Below are 25104 nucleotides of genomic sequence, written 5' to 3' on the forward strand. Positions count from 1 at the left end.
GGAAAAGAGCATTGTGCGAGGCGTTGCGACTGTCTGTCTGTCTGTCTGCCTGCCTGCCTGTCTGTCTGTCTGTCTGTCTGTCTGTCTGCCTGCCTGCCTGCCTGCCTGCCTGCCTGCCTGGTGTTTGGGTTGAGAATAAGGTCACCGCTCTTTCATTGTGTATCTGCGTTTTGGGAATGAATGAGTATCTGCCCCACTTTAAGACCGTTGCAGGTTTGTTGAAGATGGAAGGAGACGCTTCCTGTTAATGGAGGCGACGAGTGTGCATGGTTGAGCTGCGGCATCAGGCTGGGTACCTACAGAAAGTGTTTCCCTCTAGAAACCAGTTTATAAACTCACATTAGAGCCCGAACCCCGCACATCTTGTTTCTTGACATGGAGGTTGATGCTGTCTGAGTTCTTGTCTCTTTGTGGCCCGGGAATAACCAAGAAGGGCCAGCTTTGGCATAGTCTCATAGGGTCAGATGTCCTCCATTTCATAATAGCCCTGTGCCGAGGGTGAACAGTAAAAAAAAAAAACCTGTTTGGAACACTAGGGGTGTGAGATAGGACACATATGGCAATACAGGAACTAGTTCGGCTACAGGTCATTAGAGATGCTTGGAGAACATTGCACCCAAATATGCCGTGGTATACATATTTTTCTGCCCCACATAAATCATACTCTAGAATTGATATGGCTTGGGTATCTGAACGCATTTTATGGTCATCAGAAATAGATATATGGCCGAAAGTTACATCGGATCATAATCCTATTCTTCTTACTTTTAAGATCTTCGAAGAGAATAGGCCACCTAGATCATTTACATTCCCTAGGTACCTTTTATTGGATGCGGAATATGTAGCCAGGACTCGGACCAAATCGAAAGTTTTTTTAAGGAGAATACAGGGTTAGCTTCTATCGTGGTCTGGGATACATGCAAGGCAGTTAATAGGGGGCATACTCAACAGTATATTTGGTGTCAAAATAAATCTGACAGACAGGCAGTTAAAGAGAAAAGAGACAACTTCAGCAATATGCACTGCAGAAGATCTACGCACTGAGGCTGTCTCAAAGGGGGCTGGTGATTCGGAACAGCTGGGGTTTGAGGTAATTAATCTTAGATTGAGGTTGAAAACACTCAAAGGGAGGAGTATGGTTAAATATAATAAATATCGTCAGTCACAATACAAATATAGGGAGAAAATCTGGAAAATCCTTGCCTACAAAGTAGCTGATGACAGAGCCAAGGCCCATATCATAGCTATCAGGGGGTCCACTGGCAGACTCTAAGAGCATCCACAACGGATCCTAGAGCAGTCTGCTAGATACTATCAAGCACTATATACGTCTACGATACAACCACGACAGGCAGATATTCTCAATTATATCCTGAGGTGCTCCTTGCCAAGAGTGGGTAATGAGACAGCTGAGTCCTTAGATGCAAAGATTTCGAGGGAAGAGATAGAGATGGCAATTAGGGCTTTACCATCAGGCAAGGCAGTGGGTGAGGATTACATACCTCTGGAATTTTATAACATTTTTAAGGATGTTTTAATGCTGCGTTTTAGTCCGATGATAGGGTCTTTTGGGGCAAGTGGGAAAGTTCCTGAATCATGGAACATTACACAAATAGTTTTCTTTTAAAAAAAGGATAAAACAGCAGATGAGTGCGGGTCGTATAGACCAATTTCACTCATAAATAGTGACGCAAAGATTTTTGCAAAAGTATTAGCAAATCGGCTTGCCCCTGTCATGCCCAGCTTAGTCTCTCCTCAACAACACGGGGTCATCCAAAATAGAGATACTACCGCCCACATCAACATGGCAGTGACCGCTTTCGATGTGGCTAATATAGAACCGACCCCACTCGGTATGATCTTATTAGATGCTGCGCAAGCGTTCGACTGAGTGGGGTGGGGTTGCCTTTGGGAAACACTCATAGTTTTCGGGATTAGGAGTCAATTTAAGAAGTGGGTACAAGCTCCGTATGGCCAGCCCTGTGCCAAACTGGCATATTCAGGCTTGACGGCATCTATTTTCTCGGTGTCTTGCGGTACCCGTCAGGGGTGCCCTCTTTCACCCCTGTTATTTGCCCTATATATAGAGCCATTCATACTTGCCCTATGTTGGACAGGCCACATGAAGGGCTTGCTCCCTCCCCGCATGACAGGGCCCGAGCCCCGGCCCTCCAGATGTTACCCACCGAAACCCGCACCCCGTCTCCAGACGGGACTCCTGCCCCCGGACATCTCTGTATCATGGGGCCGAACCACTACCGGCTCCCTCGCCCGGCCCGGCCGCCATCTTGGACACTGCACCACGAGGCCGCGTGGCCTCAGCTCGACCCTAACCCTGGGCCTGGCCAGGCCCCGACATCCCGGCACCACCATCCACCCAGGAGGTGAACGGACTACTTGGCAGGTCGATGGGAGAAAGAGGTGTCGATGGCTCTCCCCCGCCAGGTGCCGATCACCCCCCAACTCCCCCGGGCGCTGGCTCCACCCCCCTGCTGGGTGTCTGGACTCCCTCACCCCGGACCTCCCGACCTCCAAGTGCGAGGGTCCGGACATCAAAGGGCGCCAGACCTATAACTGGGGCAGCTCCAGAGCAGGAAGGCAGTTGTATCCTGGAGTCGAGAGACACCGAGAAGAACTCATCCTTGACGGACTACCGGCGCTGCCGTAGCCCTGCCTTGTGAACTATCACTCTGCCTGCTGGCGCTGCCGCGGCCTTCTGCATCCTCCATCCTCGTCGGGACCTGCTGGCGCTGCCGCGGACCGTTGTACCTACCACCTTCGTTGGGACCTGCTGGCGCTGCCGCGGCCCGTTGTAACCACCACCTTCATCGGGACCTGCTGGCGCTGCCGCGGACCGTGTAACGACCACCTTCACCGGGACCTGCTGGCGCTGCCGCGGCCCGTCCAACTAGAACACCGAGCTCGAGGATTGTGAGCTATCCATCACTTCATCGCATCTACCAGATTGGTAACAAGACTGTCCCGCTACCCCCTTTCCCCACCAAGAGACTAGAATCGAGGGGACCCCCTGAGTCCTGACCTCCTTGTACCACTCTATCGTACCTAAAGATTGCTTATAAATAACGTTAAAACCTATCTTTGTGTGGTGTACATCTGTGGGGGGGAAGTTACTCGTCTGTACGATCGCTGGAGACGGCTCTCCCCGGAGACCTCTCCCCTTGTCCTCGGCCGACCCTCCCGGTCCGTCTAACATTGGTGGCCAGCGGATCAACGCGTAATCGTACAGAGAGTAGCTCACCCCACGACAAAACCACAATGTCAACCAAAGAGAGCGGATCCACCGAGAGATTCCAGATGGAGAAATTGGAAGAGTACAGCCATCGTGAATTGAAACAATTCTGCATTGAACTAGGCATTGCTACCACCGGCCTGAGTACCAAAGACGATTTCAAGCACGCCATTGAGTCGTGGGCAGAAACTGGGCCCGCCAGATCCCCGGACCAAAACATTGCAGCATCAGAGAGGAACACCACGGCTCCCGAAGAGCGAAGAACGGGCCTCTCGCAGGAAGAGATCCAAGAGAGAGAAAAAAACAGACTACATGAGTTAGAAATGGCACGGCTCAAAATGGACGGTGAACTAAAATTAGCCGAACAAAAACTGAACCTAGAGCATCTGCGGCTCCGAGAAGAACGGGAAGAGAAACAGAGGCAGAGAGAGCTCGAAGAAAAGAGATTAGCATACGAACACGAGCGCAAACTGGCAGAAATAGACCTACGGAAGCAGAACAAAGAACTGGAGGTGCCCGAGCGACCGCGCACCCCGGGAGCGACAGAAAAGAAAGTCCACATCCCCAAGGATATCGTTCGAGAGTATGTCCGAGAAGACGACATACAACAGTGGTTCAAGGCCTACGAGATCGCCATGACCTCCCACCGGATCGATCGAAGTGACTGGGGAGCCGGTCTATGGGGGAGGTTCGTCAATGAAGGCCGCGATGCCCTGTTACAGCTCCCAGACCACCTGATGTCATCCTATGACCACATGAAGGCTGCCCTCCTCACCCGATATGGGCTCACACCCGAAATGTGTCAACTATTTCAGCCGAGCCTTCGAGGGTTGGATCAAGGGAAGCCACGTAACGACCTACGAGCAACTTTTTAATCTCATGGTGTGGGAGCACCTCTCTAACAACTGCTTCGTCGAGCTCAGGCAGCACCTCCTCGACAGTAAATTGACTGACCCACGGCAACTCGCCGCCAAAGCTGACCGGTGGGAAAGCACCCGAGTGGGCCGGAGAGGGCCGCACGAACAGAACCGGAACAACCAAGGTCAGCACCGTCCCCGAGGAGGAGGAGGAGGCCAGGGACGAGGAAGAGACACCGTCCCGGCCGCTCCCGCTGCCAGCACCCCGCCCCCGGCCAGCCGGGGCAACCCCCCGATGCGCGCGGAGCTTCGAGCCAATGTCACGTGTCACCGATGCCAGCGAGTCGGCCACTACGCCAATGACCCGAACTGTCCACAGAATCAAACTCCGAGACACTGCCAGGTAGCTGCCGCCGCCCTGGGGGGAGAACAAATCTCCGAAGAACAGGAAGAATACGAGCAGGGTCAACAAGAGTGGGAACCGGCCGCCATGGTTCTAGCGTGCCTAGGGGGAAGAGACCTGGTCCCGCGGGCTCCCCTACCCGCCAACACCAGAAAATATAGTCAGTGGGTGAACATTAATGGACGCCGGGCCGAAGCACTACGTGACACGGGGGCCAGTGTGACGGCCGTCCGCTGTCACCTGGTAAAACCAGAGCAGATCCTGCCGAACATTCTCTGCCCCGTCCGTTCAGCCGACAATTCGGAGAGTCTATGTCGGATGGCCTGCGTCCCCTTCGAATGGGGAGGAGTCTCCGGCATGTTGAAGGTGACGGTCCGAGATGATGCCCCCGTGGACTGTCTCCTGGGGAATGATCTTGAGAGTTCCCCGTGGGCCGCCGTAGAAAGAAGAGAGCACCTGGGGATGCTGGGCCTCCCGGACTGGGCGTGCGTAACCACCCGGTCCATGGCCGCCCGGGCCATCCCCCGACCAGAAGAACCAGAATGGCCAGCACCTCCTCCCCCGATCGCTCCAGTAGAGGACACCGACCATACCGACCCCCCGAGCCAACCCCCGAAGGGCTCACTCAGCCCCAGGACCTTCCCAACCTGGCTCAGTGGCGTCAAGAAGGGGGGCCCACCCAGGAACAGTTCCGACAAGAACAGAAGACCTGTCCCTCCCTCGAGGGACTCCGCCAGCAAGCCCTCGCCCAGAGCGCAGGGGACACCACCGGAGCCCATTGGATCTATTGGGACAACGAACTATTGTACAGTGAACAGAGAATCGCGGAGTTAGGGGCCAGTCGAGTGCTGGTGGTGCCCCTCCGTTTTAGAGACTTCCTGTTAAATTTGGCCCACGATGTCCCCCTGGCTGGACACCTGGGCCAGGACAAAACCTACAGTCGCCTGGTGACCCACTTTTTCTGGCCAAAGATGAGAAACGACGTCCGCAACCACTGCCGGTCCTGCCCCACGTGCCAGGCCAGCGGGAAGAGCGGCCGCAAACTCAAAGCACCTCTGCAACCCTTCCCAGTTGTCACCACCCCGTTCGAGAGGGTGGGAATAGACATTGTGGGGCCCCTGGACCCCCGTACAGCACAAGGACATCGGTTCATCCTGGTACTGGTGGACCACGCCACCCGCTACCCCGAGGCTGTGCCCCTGCGAACTGTAACAGCCCCGGTGGTCGGCCGGGCCTTAATGGGGATCTTCTCCCGGGTGGGCTTCCCCCGAGAAGTCGTCAGCGACCGAGGCACAAACTTTATTTCGAAGTATATGAAGTCCCTCTGGCAACAGTGCGGGGTCACCTACCGATTCACGACCCCCTATCACCCTCAAGGAAACGGACTAGTCGAGCGGTTCAACCGCACGCTCAAGGGAATGATTGGGGGGTTGGAAGAACCCCTCCGTCGCCAGTGGGATGTACTACTTCCGTGCCTCCTCTTCGCCTATCGAGAAGTTCCCCAGAAGTCCCTCGGCTTTAGCCCTTTCAAACTCTTGTACGGGCACCCTGTGCGAGGGCCCCTCAGCCTAGTCAAAGAAGGTTGGGAGATGGCCCCCCTAAAGACCCCTCCAGACGTCTTCAAGTACCTCCTGACCCTACGCAATCAGACCAGGCGATTCAGAGAAATGGCGAAAGCGATCCTTGAGGCCAGTCAGGAGGACATGAACACCCTACAAAACAATCCCCAAATTAATGCTTTTTCTAATGCAGCAAACTCCTTAAAAGTCATCGCATATGCGGACGATCTAGCGGTATTTTCTACAGAACCAGGGAGAGCATTAAGGGAAATAACAGAGGCGGCTACAGGGTTTGGCTTTATTTCAGGGTATAAATTAAATGTTAATAAGACTCAAATTTTGCTCAATCATAAAGCACTAGATTGCTTGCAGGGAGTCTGTCCAGTTGTTTCTTATTTGGGGGTGCGGTTATCAGCACAAATAGAGAAAGTCGTCTTCTTGAATTATGAAGAACTGCTGAAAACGACAGCTAAATCTTTTAAAAACAGGCACAAGTTACCTCTAGGTATTATAGGCCGCATTAATATAGTTAAAATGAAAATTCTGCAGAAGTTTTTATATCTCTTTCGCTCTATTATACTGCAAGTTACTAATTATTTCTTTAAACGACTAGAAGGTTCAATAAGTAGCTTCATATGGGGATATAAGAAGGCGAGACGAGTGATAGAACGGCTAAAGCTCCCGTTTGGCCAAGGAGGTCTGGAGTTACCGGACTTTAAGATGTATTTCTGGTCAGTCTTTTTGGGTCGCTTTCACAGCCTGATCCTGCTAGCACCTTTTTGTTTTCCATACATTTATGTTGGGGGAAGAGAGTAAAATGTTTTTGTACAGAATAATGGATCCAAATTATTTTAAAAGGGATAAATTCAAGACTGCACGGGACAGTCTATTTATGTGGCGGGGGATTCTGCACAGGGGCAATGTATCTCTATATCACAGCAAATTTCCTCTTTATTCTAACCCTGTTCTACCGGGGATATTCCATGATGGGGCGGGAAAAAACTGGGCCAGATGGGGAGTAGTATGCTTAGGTGATCTCTTTGATCATAATGGCTTCAACTCTTTCGAGAGATTACAGATTATCTATAAATTGCCAAATCATATGCTGTTTAACTATTATCAGATCCGAGATTATCTCTTAAGACACCTGAAGTTGATTAATATAACTGGTTCTGATGTTTGGGATTTTATATACGATGAAGCAGTGAAATCTCTGATCAGCAAGGTGTATAAATGGTTAGGTAGCTATAGAGTTGATGACTGCAAAAACTTGGCTAATCAATGTAGTAAGGTATTGGAGATTCCCGTAGCGACTAGTACCATCACACAAGCATTGTGTACTATTAAAGAAGCGGTGCCTTCTACTAATCTGAGATTGCAGCAATATCGGACGATATGCCTTCTCTATTATACCCCAGAGAGAATAGCTAAGTGGGCGTCTAATAACATAACCACTGATAGGACAAAGTGCCCAAGATGTGATTTACAACTGGCAGATATTAGACATATGTTCATGACATCCCCAGAATTGAGGATATTTTGGCGGGAGGTCCAGAATGTCCTCTCTCAGAAGCGGGGGGTGGAAATGTCTTTGACGATAGGGGAAATTATGATGGGTTGTAGGAGTGCTAATTCCAAAAGGAACAGTTTATTAACTATTCTGTTAGTCTCGGTAAGGCTGACTATTGCCCGGGTGTGGATCTCTCCAAAGCCCCCATCTGTTATGGATTGGTGGCTTCTTGTTAGACAGACGTATGATATGGAACTGGCATTGGCCAAGACAAGAGGCATCCGCTCAGTTGCTAAATGCAATGCAATTTGGGGATCTCTGTTTTAGGCAATATAATTTGATGTATTAGGAGGTCTATTTCAGTGTAAATATGCTTCTGGATTCAAATAACTATTTGTTAGATACTCTGTTATGTTTTACTCCTTCCCTTATGTCCTCTATTTCTTTTATTCCCTCCATATGGGATATTGCTTTTGATATATGTTCATACTCAATATGGTTATTGTCTTGCCTAATCTACTTGTATATCGTATATATCCAATCGTTGACAAATACAAATTTAATTTTTTAAAAAAAAGGAACACTAGGGGTGTGAAAGTTTAAAAATAAATAGTGGGGAAAAAATTGATTTTTCTTGCAGAAAAGGGTGATATTCTGCACAATGTCCATGGAGCGCAGAGTGCTTCCGAAGTTAAACCAGTACTGCATGGTGTAAGCTTAGCTAATGTGTGGAGGGGGCCATTTGTGATGCCACACGAAACGAGACATCCCAGCTGTGTAGGAGCATGCTCAAGGCGAGGAATCCCATCCCTACAGGAGAGTAATGTTGCACTTACATGAGGATTCGTCAGTGGATGTTGTGGATAAAAACATAATGAACAGGACATTTCAGTGAAACAGTGTGTGTGGGTGTATGCTGAATGTACCAGAGGACTAGTGTCACTCTTTGTCTGTCCCACAGGTGAACGCGGTCAGTGTATCCTCTCAACTCCCCCAAAAATCCTCTTCTGTGACCTGCGCCTGGATCCAGGAGAATCCAAATCTTGTAAGTAAATTGTTATCCTTTTACTGCCAGTATGAGGGATGAGAGTACACATGGCTTGTGAGAGTTGATGATGTAATGAGCAAATGATGCACCAGGAGCAATCCACTCTATTACCTACAACAATCAACCTCCAGTATCAGCAGAGCTGCTGACTCAATACAGAACTGTTTCATTCTCGCCCAGAATCTTCAGTCTTCAGTAGCATCCATGCTGCAGGCGCTGGATCGATGCGACCACTTGACCCCAGTGTTCATTGATAAGTAACTTGAGTGCTCTCAGCACAGATCCTCTCAGGACAGCACCAGTGCTGCAGGCGCCGGATCGATGCGACCACTTGACCCCAGTGTTCAATGATAAGTAACTTGAGTGCTCTCAGCACAGACTATCCTCTCAGGACAGCACCAGTGCTGCAGGCGCTGGATCACTGTGACCACTTGACCCCAGTGTTCATTGATAAGTAACTTGAGTGCTCTCAGCACAGATCCTCTCAGGACAGCACCAGTGCTGCAGGCGCCGGATCGATGTAACCACTTGACCCCAGTGTTCAATGATGAGTAACTTGACTGCTCTCAGCACAGACTATCCTCTCAGGACAGCACCAGTGCTGCAGGCGCCGGATCGATGTAACCACTTGACCCCAGTGTTCAATGATAAGTAACTTGAGTGCTCTCAGCACAGATCCTCTCAGGACAGCACCAGTGCTGCAGGCGCTGGATCACTGTGACCACTTGACCCCAGTGTTCAATGATAAGTAACTTGAGTGCTCTCAGCACAGACTATCCTCTCAGAATAGCACCAGCTGCAGGCGCTGGATCAATGCGACCACTTGACCCCAGTGTTCAGTGATAAGTAACTTGAGTGCTCTCAGCACAGGTCCTCTCAGGACAGCACCAGTGCTGCAGGCGCCGGATCGATGTAACCACTTGACCCCAGTGTTCAATGATAAGTAACTTGAGTGCTCTCAGCACAGATCCTCTCAGGACAGCACCAGTGCTGCAGGCGCTGGATCGATGTAACCACTTGACCCCAGTGTTCAATGATAAGTAACTTGAGTGCTCTCAGCACAGGTCCTCTCAGGACAGCACCAGTGCTGCAGGCGCTGGATCGATGCGACCACTTGACCCCAGTGTTCAGTGATAAGTAACTTGAGTGCTCTCAGCACAGATCCTCTCAGGACAGCACCAGTGCTGCAGGCGCTGGATCGATGCGACCACTTGACCCCAGTGTTCATTGATAAGTAACTTGAGTGCTCTCAGCACAGATCCTCTCAGGACAGCACCAGTGCTGCAGGCGCTGGATCACTGTGACCACTTGACCCCAGTGTTCAATGATAAGTAACTTGAGTGCTCTCAGCACAGACTATCCTCTCAGAATAGCACCAGCTGCAGGCGCTGGATCAATGCGACCACTTGACCCCAGTGTTCATTGATAAGTAACTTGAGTGCTCTCAGCACAGATCCTCTCAGGACAGCACCAGTGCTGCAGGCGCTGGATCGATGCGACCACTTGACCCCAGTGTTCAGTGATAAGTAACTTGAGTGCTCTCAGCACAGATCCTCTCAGGACAGCACCAGTGCTGCAGGCGCTGGATCGATGTAACCTCTTGACCCCAGTGTTCAATGATAAGTAACTTGAGTGCTCTCAGCACAGGTCCTCTCAGGACAGCACCAGTGCTGCAGGCGCTGGATCGATGCGACCACTTGACCCCAGTGTTCAGTGATAAGTAACTTGACTGCTCTCAGCACGGACTATCCTCTCAGGACAGCACCAGTGCTGCAGGCGCTGGATCGATGCGACCACTTGACCCCAGTGTTCAGTGATAAGTAACTTGAGTGCTCTCAGCACAGATCCTCTCAGAATAGCACCAGCTGCAGGCGCTGGATCAATGCGACCACTTGACCCCAGTGTTCATTGATAAGTAACTTGAGTGCTCTCAGCACAGATCCTCTCAGGACAGCACCAGTGCTGCAGGCGCCGGATCGATGTAACCACTTGACCCCAGTGTTCAATGATGAGTAACTTGACTGCTCTCAGCACAGACTATCCTCTCAGGACAGCACCAGTGCTGCAGGCGCCGGATCGATGTAACCACTTGACCCCAGTGTTCAATGATAAGTAACTTGAGTGCTCTCAGCACAGATCCTCTCAGGACAGCACCAGTGCTGCAGGCGCTGGATCACTGTGACCACTTGACCCCAGTGTTCAATGATAAGTAACTTGAGTGCTCTCAGCACAGACTATCCTCTCAGAATAGCACCAGCTGCAGGCGCTGGATCAATGCGACCACTTGACCCCAGTGTTCAGTGATAAGTAACTTGAGTGCTCTCAGCACAGACTATCCTCTCAGGACAGCACCAGTGCTGCAGGCGCTGGATCGATGTAACCACTTGACCCCAGTGTTCAATGATAAGTAACTTGAGTGCTCTCAGCACAGGTCCTCTCAGGACAGCACCAGTGCTGCAGGCGCTGGATCGATGCGACCACTTGACCCCAGTGTTCAGTGATAAGTAACTTGAGTGCTCTCAGCACAGATCCTCTCAGGACAGCACCAGTGCTGCAGGCGCTGGATCGATGCGACCACTTGACCCCAGTGTTCATTGATAAGTAACTTGAGTGCTCTCAGCACAGATCCTCTCAGGACAGCACCAGTGCTGCAGGCGCTGGATCACTGTGACCACTTGACCCCAGTGTTCAATGATAAGTAACTTGAGTGCTCTCAGCACAGACTATCCTCTCAGAATAGCACCAGCTGCAGGCGCTGGATCAATGCGACCACTTGACCCCAGTGTTCATTGATAAGTAACTTGAGTGCTCTCAGCACAGATCCTCTCAGGACAGCACCAGTGCTGCAGGCGCTGGATCAATGCGACCACTTGACCCCAGTGTTCAGTGATAAGTAACTTGAGTGCTCTCAGCACAGACTATCCTCTCAGGACAGCACCAGTGCTGCAGGCGCTGGATCGATGTAACCACTTGACCCCAGTGTTCAATGATAAGTAACTTGAGTGCTCTCAGCACAGGTCCTCTCAGGACAGCACCAGTGCTGCAGGCGCTGGATCGATGCGACCACTTGACCCCAGTGTTCAGTGATAAGTAACTTGACTGCTCTCAGCACGGACTATCCTCTCAGGACAGCACCAGTGCTGCAGGCGCTGGATCGATGCGACCACTTGACCCCAGTGTTCAATGATGAGTAACTTGAGTGCTCTCAGCACAGATCCTCTCAGGACAGCACCAGTGCTGCAGGCGCTGGATCGATGTAACCACTTGACCCCAGTGTTCAATGATGAGTAACTTGAGTGCTCTCCGCACAGACTATCCTCTCAGGACAGCACCAGTGCTGCAGGCGCCGGATCGTTGTAACCACTTGACCCCAGTGTTCAATGATGAGTAACTTGAGTGCTCTCAGCACGGACTATCCTCTCAGGACAGCACCAGTGCTGCAGGCGCTGGATCAATGCAACCACTTGACCCCAGTGTTCATTGATAAGTAACTTGAGTGCTCTCAGCACGGACTATCCTCTCAGGACAGCACCAGTGCTGCAGGCGCTGGATCGATGTAACCACTTGACCCCAGTGTTCAATGATGAGTAACTTGAGTGCTCTCAGCACGGACTATCCTCTCAGGACAGCACCAGTGCTGCAGGCGCTGGATCGATGTAACCACTTGACCCCAGTGTTCAATGATAAGTAACTTGAGTGCTCTCCGCACAGACTATCCTCTCAGGACAGCACCAGTGCTGCAGGCGCTGGATCGATGTAACCACTTGACCCCAGTGTTCAATGATAAGTAACTTGAGTGCTCTCAGCACAGGTCCTCTCAGGACAGCACCAGTGCTGCAGGCGCTGGATCGATGCGACCACTTGACCCCAGTGTTCAGTGATAAGTAACTTGAGTGCTCTCCGCACAGACTATCCTCTCAGGACAGCACCAGTGCTGCAGGCGCTGGATCGATGTAACCACTTGACCCCAGTGTTCAATGATAAGTAACTTGAGTGCTCTCAGCACAGACTATCCTCTCAGGACAGCACCAGTGCTGCAGGCGCCGGATCGATGCGACCACTTGACCCCAGTGTTCATTGATAAGTAACTTGAGTGCTCTCAGCACAGATCCTCTCAGGACAGCACCAGTGCTGCAGGCGCTGGATCGATGTAACCACTTGACCCCAGTGTTCAATGATAAGTAACTTGAGTGCTCTCAGCACAGGTCCTCTCAGGACAGCACCAGTGCTGCAGGCGCCGGATCGATGCGACCACTTGACCCCAGTGTTCATTGATAAGTAACTTGAGTGCTCTCAGCACAGATCCTCTCAGGACAGCACCAGTGCTGCAGGCGCTGGATCGATGTAACCACTTGACCCCAGTGTTCAATGATAAGTAACTTGAGTGCTCTCAGCACAGGTCCTCTCAGGACAGCACCAGTGCTGCAGACCCAGGTCAGCGGTGCGTCTTCCTGATAGTTCTCCATCCCAAACTACATTAGTGCTGTAGACCCAAGCTGGCAATCAGTCGCCCTTGCCAACCATCTAAACCCAACCATCTAAATGAATTAACTTCACTGCGGCAGATGCCTACTGGCACACTTGTTACCGGGAATTGGCACTGGAAGAACTTACCAATAGATGGGGCATAAATAAAGCATTCTAAGTGCACAAAGTGAGCTACTCTTCCCACAGGGGTTGGAAGGGTCTATCGGGGAGAAAAGCTTCTTTAAAATGGCCCTCAATGGAACGCATTTAGATAAAATAGCCACAGAGCCAGATGTTTTTTATGGACAGCTCTTAAGGGGCATTCCCTGAAGACATATTTCAAAGTAATGGAAGCCAGTGATATTTTTGCTACACAGTTGGCCTCACAAATTGGCTACAGTGCCTCAGAGTCTAAAATCCTCTGGATAGCCACTTTTTCTGAAAGTATAAAAGTCTCCCTTCACCTCCATATTCTGCTCATTTTGCTTTCTTTTCCCCACCTTCGCAATAGATTATCACATATACAACAGGACTCGCTTGAAAGGAAATGACACATTGTTGAGATGTCCGTTGAAGGTCCGGTGTAGATTCAGGTCTGGCTCTGCTGCTGCAAACACATGTTCAGACAGTGGTCTTTATAAAGGAAGTAAAGTTCTATAGCTGTGATTGAGTTCTGAAATAACTGATGCAGGAAGACGTATGCATAGGTAAGCACCCCCCCCCCCCCCCCTCCTCAGAGGCCTCTACTGCTTCTTCGCTCCTCCGGTCCCTTAGCTGGATAGAGCCTCGTAACCAGACTTCACGCCGTTGAGCTGACCTCCAGGAGGCTTCCCCCCCTCAGAGGCCTCTACTGCTTCTTCGCTCCTCCGGTCCCTTAGCTGGATAGAGCCTTGCACCAGACTTCACGCCGTTGAGCTGACCTCCAGGAGGCTCCCCCCCCAGAGGCCTCTACTGCTTCTTCCCTCCTCTGGTCCCTTAGCTGGATAGAGCCTCGTAACCAGACTTCACGCCGTTGAGCTGACCTCCAGGAGGCTCCCCCCCCAGAGGCCTCTACTGCTTCTTCCCTCCTCTGGTCCCTTAGCTGGATAGAGCCTTGTACCAGACTTCACGCCGTTGAGCTGACCTCCAGGAGGCTCCCCCCCCAGAGGCCTCTACTGCTTCTTCCCTCCTCTGGTCCCTTAGCTGGATAGAGCCTCGTAACCAGACTTCACGCCGTTGAGCTGACCTTCAGGAGGCTCCCCCCCCAGAGGCCTCTACTGCTTCTTCCCTCCTCTGGTCCCTTAGCTGGATAGAGCCTCGTAACCAGACTTCACGCCGTTGAGCTGACCTCCAGGAGGCTCCCCCCCCCAGAGGCCTCTACTGCTTCTTCCCTCCTCTGGTCCCTTAGCTGGATAGAGCCTTGTACCAGACTTCACGCCGTTGAGCTGACCTCCAGGAGGCTCCCCCCCAGAGGCCTCTACTGCTTCTTCCCTCCTCTGGTCCCTTAGCTGGATAGAGCCTCGTAACCAGACTTCACGCCGTTGAGCTGACCTCCAGGAGGCTCCCCCCAGAGGCCTCTACTGCTTCTTAGCTGGATAGAGCCTTGTACCAGACTTCACGCCGTTGAGCTGACCTCCAGGAGGCTCCCCCCCCCCAGAGGCCTCTACTGCTTCTTCCCTCCTCTGGTCCCTTAGCTGGATAGAGCCTCGTAACCAGACTTCACGCCGTTGAGCTGACCTCCAGGAGGCTCCCCCCAGAGGCCTCTACTGCTTCTTAGCTGGATAGAGCCTTGTACCAGACTTCACGCCGTTGAGCTGACCTCCAGGAGGCTCCCCCCCCCAGAGGCCTCTACTGCTTCTTCCCTCCTCTGGTCCCTTAGCTGGATAGAGCCTCGCACCAGACTTCACGCCGTTGAGCTGACCTCCAGGAGGCTCCCCCCCCAGAGGCCTCTACTGCTTCTTCCCTCCTCTGGTCCCTTAGCTGGATAGAGCCTCGTAACCAGACTTCACGCCGTTGAGCTGACCTCCAGGAGGCTCCCCCCCCAGAGGCCTCTACTGCTTCTTCCCTCCTCTGGTCCCTTAGCTGGATAGAGCCTCGTAACCAGACTTCACGCCGTTGAGCTGACCTCCAGGAGGCTCCCCCCCCAGAGGCCTCTACTGCTTCTTCCCTCCTCTGGTCCCTTAGCTGGATAGAGCCTCGTAACCAGACTTCACGCCGTTGAGCTGACCTCCAGGAGGCTCCCCCCCAGAGGCCTCTACTGCTTCTTCGCTCCTCTGGTCCCTTAGCTGGATAGAGCCTTGTACCAGACTTCACGCCGTTGAGCTGACCTCCAGGAGGCTCCCCCCCAGAGGCCTCTACTGCTTCTTCCCTCCTCTGGTCCCTTAGCTGGATAGAGCCTCGTAACCAGACTTCACGCCGTTGAGCTGACCTCCAGGAGGCTCCCCCCCCAGAGGCCTCCACTGCTTCTTCGCTCCTCTGGTCCCTTAGCTGGATAGAGCCTTGTACCAGACTTCACGCCGTTGAGCTGACCTCCAGGAGGCTCCCCCCCCAGAGGCCTCTACTGCTTCTTCCCTCCTCTGGTCCCTTAGCTGGATAGAGCCTCGTAACCAGACTTCACGCCGTTGAGCTGACCTCCAGGAGGCTCCCCCCCCAGAGGCCTCTACTGCTTCTTCCCTCCTCTGGTCCCTTAGCTGGATAGAGCCTCGTAACCAGACTTCACGCCGTTGAGCTGACCTTCAGGAGGCTCCCCCCCCAGAGGCCTCTACTGCTTCTTCGCTCCTCTGGTCCCTTAGCTGGATAGAGCCTCGTAACCAGACTTCACGCCGTTGAGCTGACCTCCACGAGGCTCCCCCCCCCCGAGGCCTCTACTGCTTCTTCGCTCCTCTGGTCCCTTAGCTGGATAGAGCCTCGTAACCAGACTTCACGCCGTTGAGCTGACCTCCAGGAGGCTCCCCCCAGAGGCCTCTACTGCTTCTTAGCTGGATAGAGCCTTGTACCAGACTTCACGCCGTTGAGCTGACCTCCAGGAGGCTCCCCCCCCCAGAGGCCTCTACTGCTTCTTCCCTCCTCTGGTCCCTTAGCTGGATAGAGCCTCGCACCAGACTTCACACCGTTGAGCTGACCTCCAGGAGGCTCCCCCCCCAGAGGCCTCTACTGCTTCTTCCCTCCTCTGGTCCCTTAGCTGGATAGAGCCTCGTAACCAGACTTCACGCCGTTGAGCTGACCTCCAGGAGGCTCCCCCCCCAGAGGCCTCTACTGCTTCTTCCCTCCTCTGGTCCCTTAGCTGGATAGAGCCTCGTAACCAGACTTCACGCCGTTGAGCTGACCTCCAGGAGGCTCCCCCCCCAGAGGCCTCCACTGCTTCTTCGCTCCTCTGGTCCCTTAGCTGGATAGAGCCTTGTACCAGACTTCACGCCGTTGAGCTGACCTCCAGGAGGCTCCCCCCCCAGAGGCCTCTACTGCTTCTTCCCTCCTCTGGTCCCTTAGCTGGATAGAGCCTCGTAACCAGACTTCACGCCGTTGAGCTGACCTTCAGGAGGCTCCCCCCCCAGAGGCCTCTACTGCTTCTTCCCTCCTCTGGTCCCTTAGCTGGATAGAGCCTCGTAACCAGACTTCACGCCGTTGAGCTGACCTCCAGGAGGCTCCCCCCAGAGGCCTCTACTGCTCCTTAGCTGGATAGAGCCTTGTACCAGACTTCACGCCGTTGAGCTGACCTCCAGGAGGCTCCCCCCCGAGGCCTCTACTGCTTCTTCCCTCCTCTGGTCCCTTAGCTGGATAGAGCCTTGTACCAGACTTCACGCCGTTGAGCTGACCTCCAGGAGGCTCCCCCCCCCAGAGGCCTCTACTGCTTCTTCCCTCCTCTGGTCCCTTAGCTGGATAGAGCCTCGTAACCAGACTTCACGCCGTTGAGCTGACCTCCAGGAGGCTCCCCCCCCCCCCAGAGGCCTCTACTGCTTCTTCCCTCCTCTGGTCCCTTAGCTGGATAGAGCCTTGTACCAGACTTCACGCCGTTGAGCTGACCTCCAGGAGGCTCCCCCCCCAGAGGCCTCTACTGCTTCTTCCCTCCTCTGGTCCCTTAGCTGGATAGAGCCTCGTAACCAGACTTCACGCCGTTGAGCTGACCTTCAGGAGGCTCCCCCCCCAGAGGCCTCTACTGCTTCTTCCCTCCTCTGGTCCCTTAGCTGGATAGAGCCTCGTAACCAGACTTCACGCCGTTGAGCTGACCTCCAGGAGGCTCTGCAGGCAGAGGGTTGGTGTTGTGCCTGTAGAGCTTCCAAGAATGTCCAGGACACCACCAGGGCCCATGGCAGGAGCTGCTCGGGCTTGAGACCTAAAGGAGAAGCAAAGCATAGCCCCTTAACTTTCCTATTGACAACTGATTGGTCGGTCTCTGCTCCATATGCCAAGTTGACCATCTGCCACTGTCCCTCTCTACCTCTTTTGCCCTCTGCCCACAAATGCCCCAGACTTTACCTCATGTCCCTGCTAGACACTTATTTCAAATGCAACTGCCCTTGGTGACTGACCTGCATCATTACATCCCAAACCTAGAAGCATGTAGGGATGTTGGCTGCATCCATTGAGTGCACAGTGGTAGAGTTTCTTATCTGCACTAGTAATTTCCAGCCCTTTACCTAGTGTGTCACTGATCTGGGTCCTTGTCTTCCACCGTGTAATGTTGTCCCTTGTGTCACTCAGACTCGTACTGCGAGACCCTCCCCGTGGATGGCCCGCCATCATTCCGTGGGCAGTCCGTCAAGTATGTGTACAAGCTAACCATCGGCTGCCAGCGTGTCAACTCTCCAATAAAACTGCTGAGGGTGCCTTTCCGAGTCCTGCTTCTTCATGGTAAGTGGGAGGGGAAGGGGGGCTCTTTTTCTTGTGCATAATGAGAAAGAAGAAAGTCTCTTAACACATTTCACTCCACCTCTATTGCTCCATAGGTGATTTCAGCATCAGTCCCACTCACTGCTCTGATGACGCTTCACAGTGTGCTATCAGATCGCTGCCCTTTTAGATCTATAGTCCCACCATAATAAGGCCAATTCCAAGCAGACCCAATATGCTGTTGGCAAACAAAAAAAACAGCCTTGATGGCGTTGGAATTTCTCCCAATACGTGGCTTCTTTAGTTTCCTGTATGGGTCCATCAGGCTTTTCCTGGCGTACTTGAACAGGAAAAATGTACATTGGAACGGCCACCCTGTGTGTGGGGTCGTTATTGGGCCCATAGTGTGTCAATTGGGTCTTTATCCATTATTGTCCAGGCAGACGTACCGCGGTCCCTCAAACTGGGGACAAGTATCCCTTCTAGCACTTTAATCTCCAGGTAATGAGGCAAAACAATCCGACACCGCCTCAGGGGGGCGGTCTGGGCTACAAAATGACATTTCAGCAATGCCCAAAAGTAACAATAATCCGATGTCCAGACAGTTCTTCTTTTGAAAAGGAAAACGAATGCAATAAACAAACTAAATACTAGGCTCAAAATTACAAGTATTTACAAGATTTCAAGTGAAATTGAAAACAGAAACCCCTCTCCGATAACATTGTGTAAATAATGCAACCCCCTCTGCCCAACCCTCCTCCCCTCCCGCCCCCCCAAAAATTCAGTTCAATTATCTATATGGTGCAACATGATATTTTACGTATCAATAGGCTGTAAACCTAAGAACCAGTTATACCTCCTTATGGGCCTCCTGCAACATAAAGCTTTTCATGCTCAGCAAGGTCAGGCCTATCCGCTCTTGCAACGTAACACGAGAGGCCTACTGCCTCTGGCACCACATTCAAAAACATTACCTGGGATGCCCTATTACAACTTTTAATCAGACCCAAATTAGACATTAACTTGAACATTAATTCTTCCCCTGGAGACACCAACTGTTTACTGTGGCCAAACGTTCAAAGGCACCTCTCTATTAAATGCTTTCCTATTACACCTGTCAAAGACCTTACAACCTTAAACCCTTTCCTAATGTGTTTGTCAAATAGTTTAAAATGTAAAGCCCCTTCCTTTGGTGTTTGCCACGGAGTTCATAATGTAAAACATCTTCTTGTTGTATGTCAATCAATCAATCAATCAAAAGACCTTTATTCGAATTGCTTGAATTCATAAAAGTACTTGTTGTATGTATAAAGGAGTTCACAGTGTAGAACCACTTCCTGTTGTATATCTCAGACATTTCACAGTGTAAAACCACTTCATGTTGTATATCTTAGGGAGTTCACAGTGTAAAACCACTTCATGTTGTATATCTCAGACATTTCACAGTGTAAAACCACTTCCTGTTGTATATCTTAGGGAGTTCACAGTGTAAGACCACTTCCTGTTGTATATCTTAGGGAGTTCACAGTGTAAGACCACTTCCTGTTGTATATCTTAGGGAGTTCACAGTGTAAGACCACTTCCTGTTGTATATCTTAGGGAGTTCACAGTGTAAGACCACTTCCTGTTGTATATCTTAGGGAGTTCACAGTGCAAAACTACTTCCTGTGTGTTTGTCAAAGAGTTCACAGTGTAACACCACTTCCTGTTGTATATGTCAAGGAGTTCACAGTGTAACACCACTTCCTGTGTGTTTGTCAAAGAGTTCACAGTGTAAAACCACTTCCTGTTGTATGTGTCAGAGAGTTCACGGTTTAAAATCACTTCCCGTGGATATGTCAGAGTTCACAGTGTAAACCACTTCCGGTGTATATGTCAAGGAGTTCACCGCTTAAAATCACTTCCTATTGTATATCTTGTAGAGTTCTCAGTGCAAAACCACTTCCTGTTGCGTTTCAGAGAGTTCACAGTGTAAAAGCAATTCCTGTGTATGTGTCAAGGAGTTCACAGCGTTAGAACGCTTCTCGTGTATATATCAAGAGTTCACAGTGTGAAACCACTTCCCGTTGGGTATCTGAGAGTTCACAGTGTATAATGACTTCCTGTTTATATGTCAAGGAGTTCACAGTGTAAAACCACTTCCTGTGTATATGTCGGAGAGTTCAGGGTGTAAAATCTCTTCTTATGTTTTAGAACTCTGGTTCAGGAGGTCCCGAAGCTGTCAGAAGTAACTACCCCTAATTACACTTCTGTGGTCCTGGGGCCTCTGTACTCCACCCCTCAACCTGGCGACCAGGTTCCCCTTTAGCACCTGCCTTTAAGAGTAAATAGACCAGGCTAATGCTGGTTCAGGGAGGTACTGTGAACTAGAACTCTGAGCACCGCTATCCTCAACATTAACACTCAAATCAATGGCCAGATAATGCATTTTGTTATTGTTGGGTTTTTTAAAAAGGGAAAAGTATTTTAATGCACCCACAACTCAATACTATAACACTACAGTCAAAATGACAAATAGGTAGAAGATTACAGGTGCAATTTAAAATTGGAACCCCTCCGACAGGGGGTGTGCAAACTATGTGCCCTAAAGAGATGTCACAAGGGACAAGTAACCCTCTCCATGTGGTCCGCTGCATTGATCTGTCCGGTACCATGCGACAACAGCCGTCTCTAATCCTAAGAATCAGCCATGAGCCTCAGGGTCTGCTGGAAACAGGAGGCTTTTCACAGTCATAAAGGTTGTGGAGTCTTTGTCAAGCTGTTCACTCTGTAAAATGGACCCATACCATTTTCAGAGCTGAAGCCCTCGCAGTAGAGCTTCTTGTTGCCCACATAAGATCTGGCAAGAGCTATGCTGTCAAATCAGACCTAAAAATAAGAGTTTACCAGAATGTTTATTGTATCTACTGTTTCCTGTGACACTATATTTGACCTTAGGGGTCATCTAAGCCCCTTACAAACTTGGTGGAGGGAGTAAAGACCATCTGGGTGCATAAAATATTACATCCACATTTACTAACAAAAATCCAGATTGTGCTTATCGGAAGGCACAGTGTACAAATGCGAGAGAGTGGTACAAAGGCGAGAGAGTGGTAAAGTGCAAGGGAGAGAGGGCAGTACAGAGGGAGGGAGAGCGTTACAGCACAAGGGAGAGAGAGCGGTACAGATGGAGGGAGAGAGGGGTTACAGATGGAGGGAGAGAGGGGTTACAGATGGAGGGAGAAAGGGGGTACAGATGGAGGGGGAGAGGGCGGAACAGAGCAAGGGGGAGAGAGCTGTACAGAGCAAGGGAGAGAGAGCGGCACAGATGGAGGGAGAGAGGGAGAGCTGTACATGTGGCGAGACAGCAGCAAATAGGAAGGGCGAGAAAGCAGCACAGAGGGAGGGAGAGCGGGCGGTACAGAGGGAGAGAGGGTGGTACAGAGGATGGTGCAGAGGGAGAGTACAGCTGAGTGAAAGTGGAGTTGAAAGAGCACCTGAACTTAAGGGAGCAAAGTGGCGGTGCACCCGTACGCATCAAGTTGGTTGTTATTGTGTGCTCCTTTCTTTGTTGGACATTGTGTCTGGTCTGTCAAAACGTCAGGGTTGTCTTTCTCAGTTGTACAGTGTGAGAAAGTGCCTCTTTTGACATGGTTACCCCCCACTTTTTGCCTGTTTTTGATATGGTTCAGTTGTAGTGCCCAGGGTCCCTCCAACCAGGACCTCTGTACCAGTGCGTCTTCCATAAAAACATATCCACAATTGGTACTTCTGCCAATTGTAAGTCCCTGATACATGGTTCTCTGCGTGCCTAGGGCCTGGGAGCCGATGAGGGTCCCCTGTGCCCCCCCCTCACTAGGAACATGACACTGCCCCTGCAGCTTGCATGACCCTGTGAGGTGAAAGATGCGTGGGTGCCATGCCAGGCAGCACTGCCTGGAGGTATAGCGAAGTCTCCCCTCTAGCAAGCTTTATAGCCCCAAGGCAGGGTGCACTTTACCACAAGTGATGGCATATTAACATGAGTAGAAAAGCCCCTACAATACTCACATCAAGTCTTAAATATTGTAAGTGCCAGTGAAGCCACGAGGAGTACATGGGCTGGGAACTAGACCACTTGAGTTCCACAGCACCATGATGGTTTCACTGAACCCAGGAGTGTTTGGTACCAAACAACCCCTTGTAATACATCCACACTGTTGCCAGTGTGAGATGTATTACACCATGTACTCAGAGGGCACCTCCGAGGTGCCCCCTGAAAACCTAACAACCCCAGTGTGAGCACTGACTGTCTTTAGGCAGCCTGCCACACACAGACCTATTTCTGGACTCCTGAGTGGCGAGCCGCTGCTGTCTGGGACCAGAAACAATGCACATCCTGGGCAGAGGTATCACACCTCCTCCCCCAGGATGGGCCAGTGCTCGACAGGGAAGCTTCAAAGGCCTCCCATCTTTGTAATGTGAACCCCAGCCTCTGCTGCTAGCAGCACATGGCAGCCCCTGGTTTGCAACCCCACTTTGGGCGGGAAAACGTGGGAGAATAGGAGGTGTGCCCACCTCTGCCAACTCTACCCCTAAGGTGGGGGAGGCGAGGTGAAGCACATCTTTCAGTCCCAGCCAACTTCAAGATGTGGCTAGATCTATGCCCCCTCCCACAGGAGGGTGGCATAATTGAGGGTGTAGTCACCCCAGGTAAGGTGCCCATAGGCCCTACCTGCTACTCCCCTAACACGCCCCTAACTTTAGCATTTAGGTGGCTCCCCCGACCTGAAGATTAGATCTGCAATGACCTGAGAAGAAAGAAGACATTCCTGCAGAGAAGACAAAAGACGACAACTGCATTGGCCCCAGCCTCATCAGCCTGTCTCCAGCTTCGACGACACTGTGACCTGTCATGCCACCAACAACCCTAGGAGGACTGCTGCTTTTGAAAACCACTCTAATTTACAGAGGACAGCGGCCCTGTCCAACTACAAGGACTCTGAGTGGCTTACCTGTCCAGTGAAGTCTCTCCAGCGCTCCTGACCTTGAATCTAGCATTGGCTGCCCTCTTCTGGCCTGCACGATGGCGCCTGCAGTGTGAATCCAGAGGCTTCCCCCTGAGTGCGACTGCCTCTGGTAAGAAGACTCCGACGTTTAAAGACGCCCCTGCACCTGAAGCCCCTGGGCCTTGGTGAGCTGAACCGACGATGCCCCTACAGCTCTACCTATCTCTGCTGTGGGTGGTCTTTCCCCTGCAACTGCCGGTGCGATGCCTGCAGCCAGTTTCCAGAAAGAAGAATCTCCATAGGATTGCATTGGGTGCCCGATGCTGAAATTGCAACCTGCACCTGGCTGCCCCAGTGCCGCTGGTGGTGTTTGTTTGGTGCTGGTTTTACTCCAACTTTGACCTCTGCCGGCCCTGGTACTCACATGACCCTAGTCCCTCGCTAACCTTTGGGCCTGAAGACTGGAATTGTAAGTGTTGTACTTACCTGATAACCGCATTTTTGTATTTCCCGTCATTGGACTTAAAATAATTTACAAACAAAACTTAGTTTGCTCAAACTGGTGTGGGTCTCCTTTTTGAGTCATGTATTCATTATTCATCAATGTTGTGCAATAAAGGTCCTGCATTCCTCTGTGTTAGGCCTAAGGCTGCTCGCCCACACTACCACCAATAGAGCACTTTGGGTTTTACATTGAGCCCTGTACACTTTTGGGGAACCCTTGGACTCTGCATGGTATAACTACCTAGTGGCAGACCACATAGAGAAGTTAGTGACAGGATGAGAGCCTGTATATAACTGCGCACTGTTCACAAAGTGTCTAAACCGACACTGTCTATCCTTTAGGTGAGTTGTACTTTTATTAGTCAAAGTTACAACTGACTTTTTTTGCATGAGCAAGTCAATATATACAGTATAACATTATTACAATAATGCATGTCAAAAAAGATTAACATATTGAAAATTTACAGGATTTTTTTCCCTTGTCACACCGAATCTTCTTGTAAACCACACGATCCATGCCCATTCACGTTTCTTCTCTTGTTTCCCTCAGAGTGCACCTTACAGAACTATCACACAGGTAACATATTTCTTATTGGCGTTTTCACCATCAAAATCATGAGATTGAGCCCCTTACCTCGCACTCATCCGTATTTGTTCATTTCCGTTTCAGATTGGCCCCTGATGGAAGGAACCGGCTGGTTCCGAAATGCATTGGGCATTTGCATACATGTTGTCATAAATCTGTTAATGTGATACACCATTGTTTATGTGTTCATGAAAGTACAATGAACAACAATCACTGTAAATTTTCAATATGTTAATCTTTTTTGACATGCATTATTGTAATAATGTTATACTGTATATATTGACTTGCTCATGCAAAAAAAGTAAGTTGTAACTTTGACTAATAAAAGTACAACTCACCTAAAGGATAGACAGTGTCAGTTTAGACACTTTGTGAACAGTGCGCAGTTATACACAGGCTCTCATCCTGTCACTAACTTTGCTTCTAATTGGTAGAAGGGGACAAACTTCTACATAACTGCTGCACCACGCAGTATATTCTCAGTTCAAATAAGAAAACCGGATTATCACGGAGTGCTCCCCTGTTTTCATAACTTCCAGACCACATAGAGAGCCAGCTTCCTACATACAGTATTTATAAAAGGGTGTATGACAACAGGAAGGCAACAGTATTAGGAGCAAAACATGACCAGATTCAACATTTTCTGTGATTGGTGAAGGAAGACAAAAGGGTGTGATATCCATATTGTTTTCTTTCTTTTTTTTTTTTTTAATCTATGGTTAAATACTAAAACATACAGTTAACCAGCAATGATGGTGTGGGAAAGCAATTGCATAGAAGGCCCCTCACTATGATGATACACACGGTCAAGGGGATACATTTAGTGACATATTATCAAGATTCTCAAGTCAACAGTATCTCCTTGATAAACAGTAAAGCAGTCTCTCCTCAGTTCTGCCCTTGTTGTTTATCTTTCCAGGACATGCTCTTGTGTTTTAGGTTTAGTCTTAGTTTTGTTTTAGTCTGTTTTGTTTTGTCACATAGATGGGTGTAAATATCCAATCCTTGTCAGATGGGATGTTTATTGCCCACAGGAGAGACGGAATTGCCTTTTGTTGTGATTCTATATGTGTACCACTTGTTGTTCCAGGCCAGAGGCTTTTGACCCTCTTCTGTGGTGCTTTAGCTGGATCAAGCCAGGTCTTAG

At 50.6% G+C, this 25104-nt stretch overlaps 1 protein-coding gene across 2 annotated transcripts in view; it reads left to right on the top strand.

The window, feature by feature from the left end:
• RGP1 (RGP1 partner of RAB6A GEF complex) overlaps positions 1–25104 on the top strand; it is a 163934-nt gene that overhangs the window by 41090 nt on the left and 97740 nt on the right. For both annotated transcript variants that reach the window (XM_085627710.1, XM_085627712.1), the window contains 2 exons: positions 8541–8624; positions 17772–17921. In XM_085627710.1, coding sequence (XP_085483836.1) covers positions 8541–8624; positions 17772–17921 — 234 coding nt within the window. The remainder of the gene's footprint in view (positions 1–8540; positions 8625–17771; positions 17922–25104) is intronic.

Source organism: Triturus cristatus, chromosome 2_1 (genome assembly GCF_964204655.1).
Source record: "Triturus cristatus chromosome 2_1, aTriCri1.1, whole genome shotgun sequence".
NCBI lineage: Eukaryota > Metazoa > Chordata > Amphibia > Caudata > Salamandridae > Triturus > Triturus cristatus.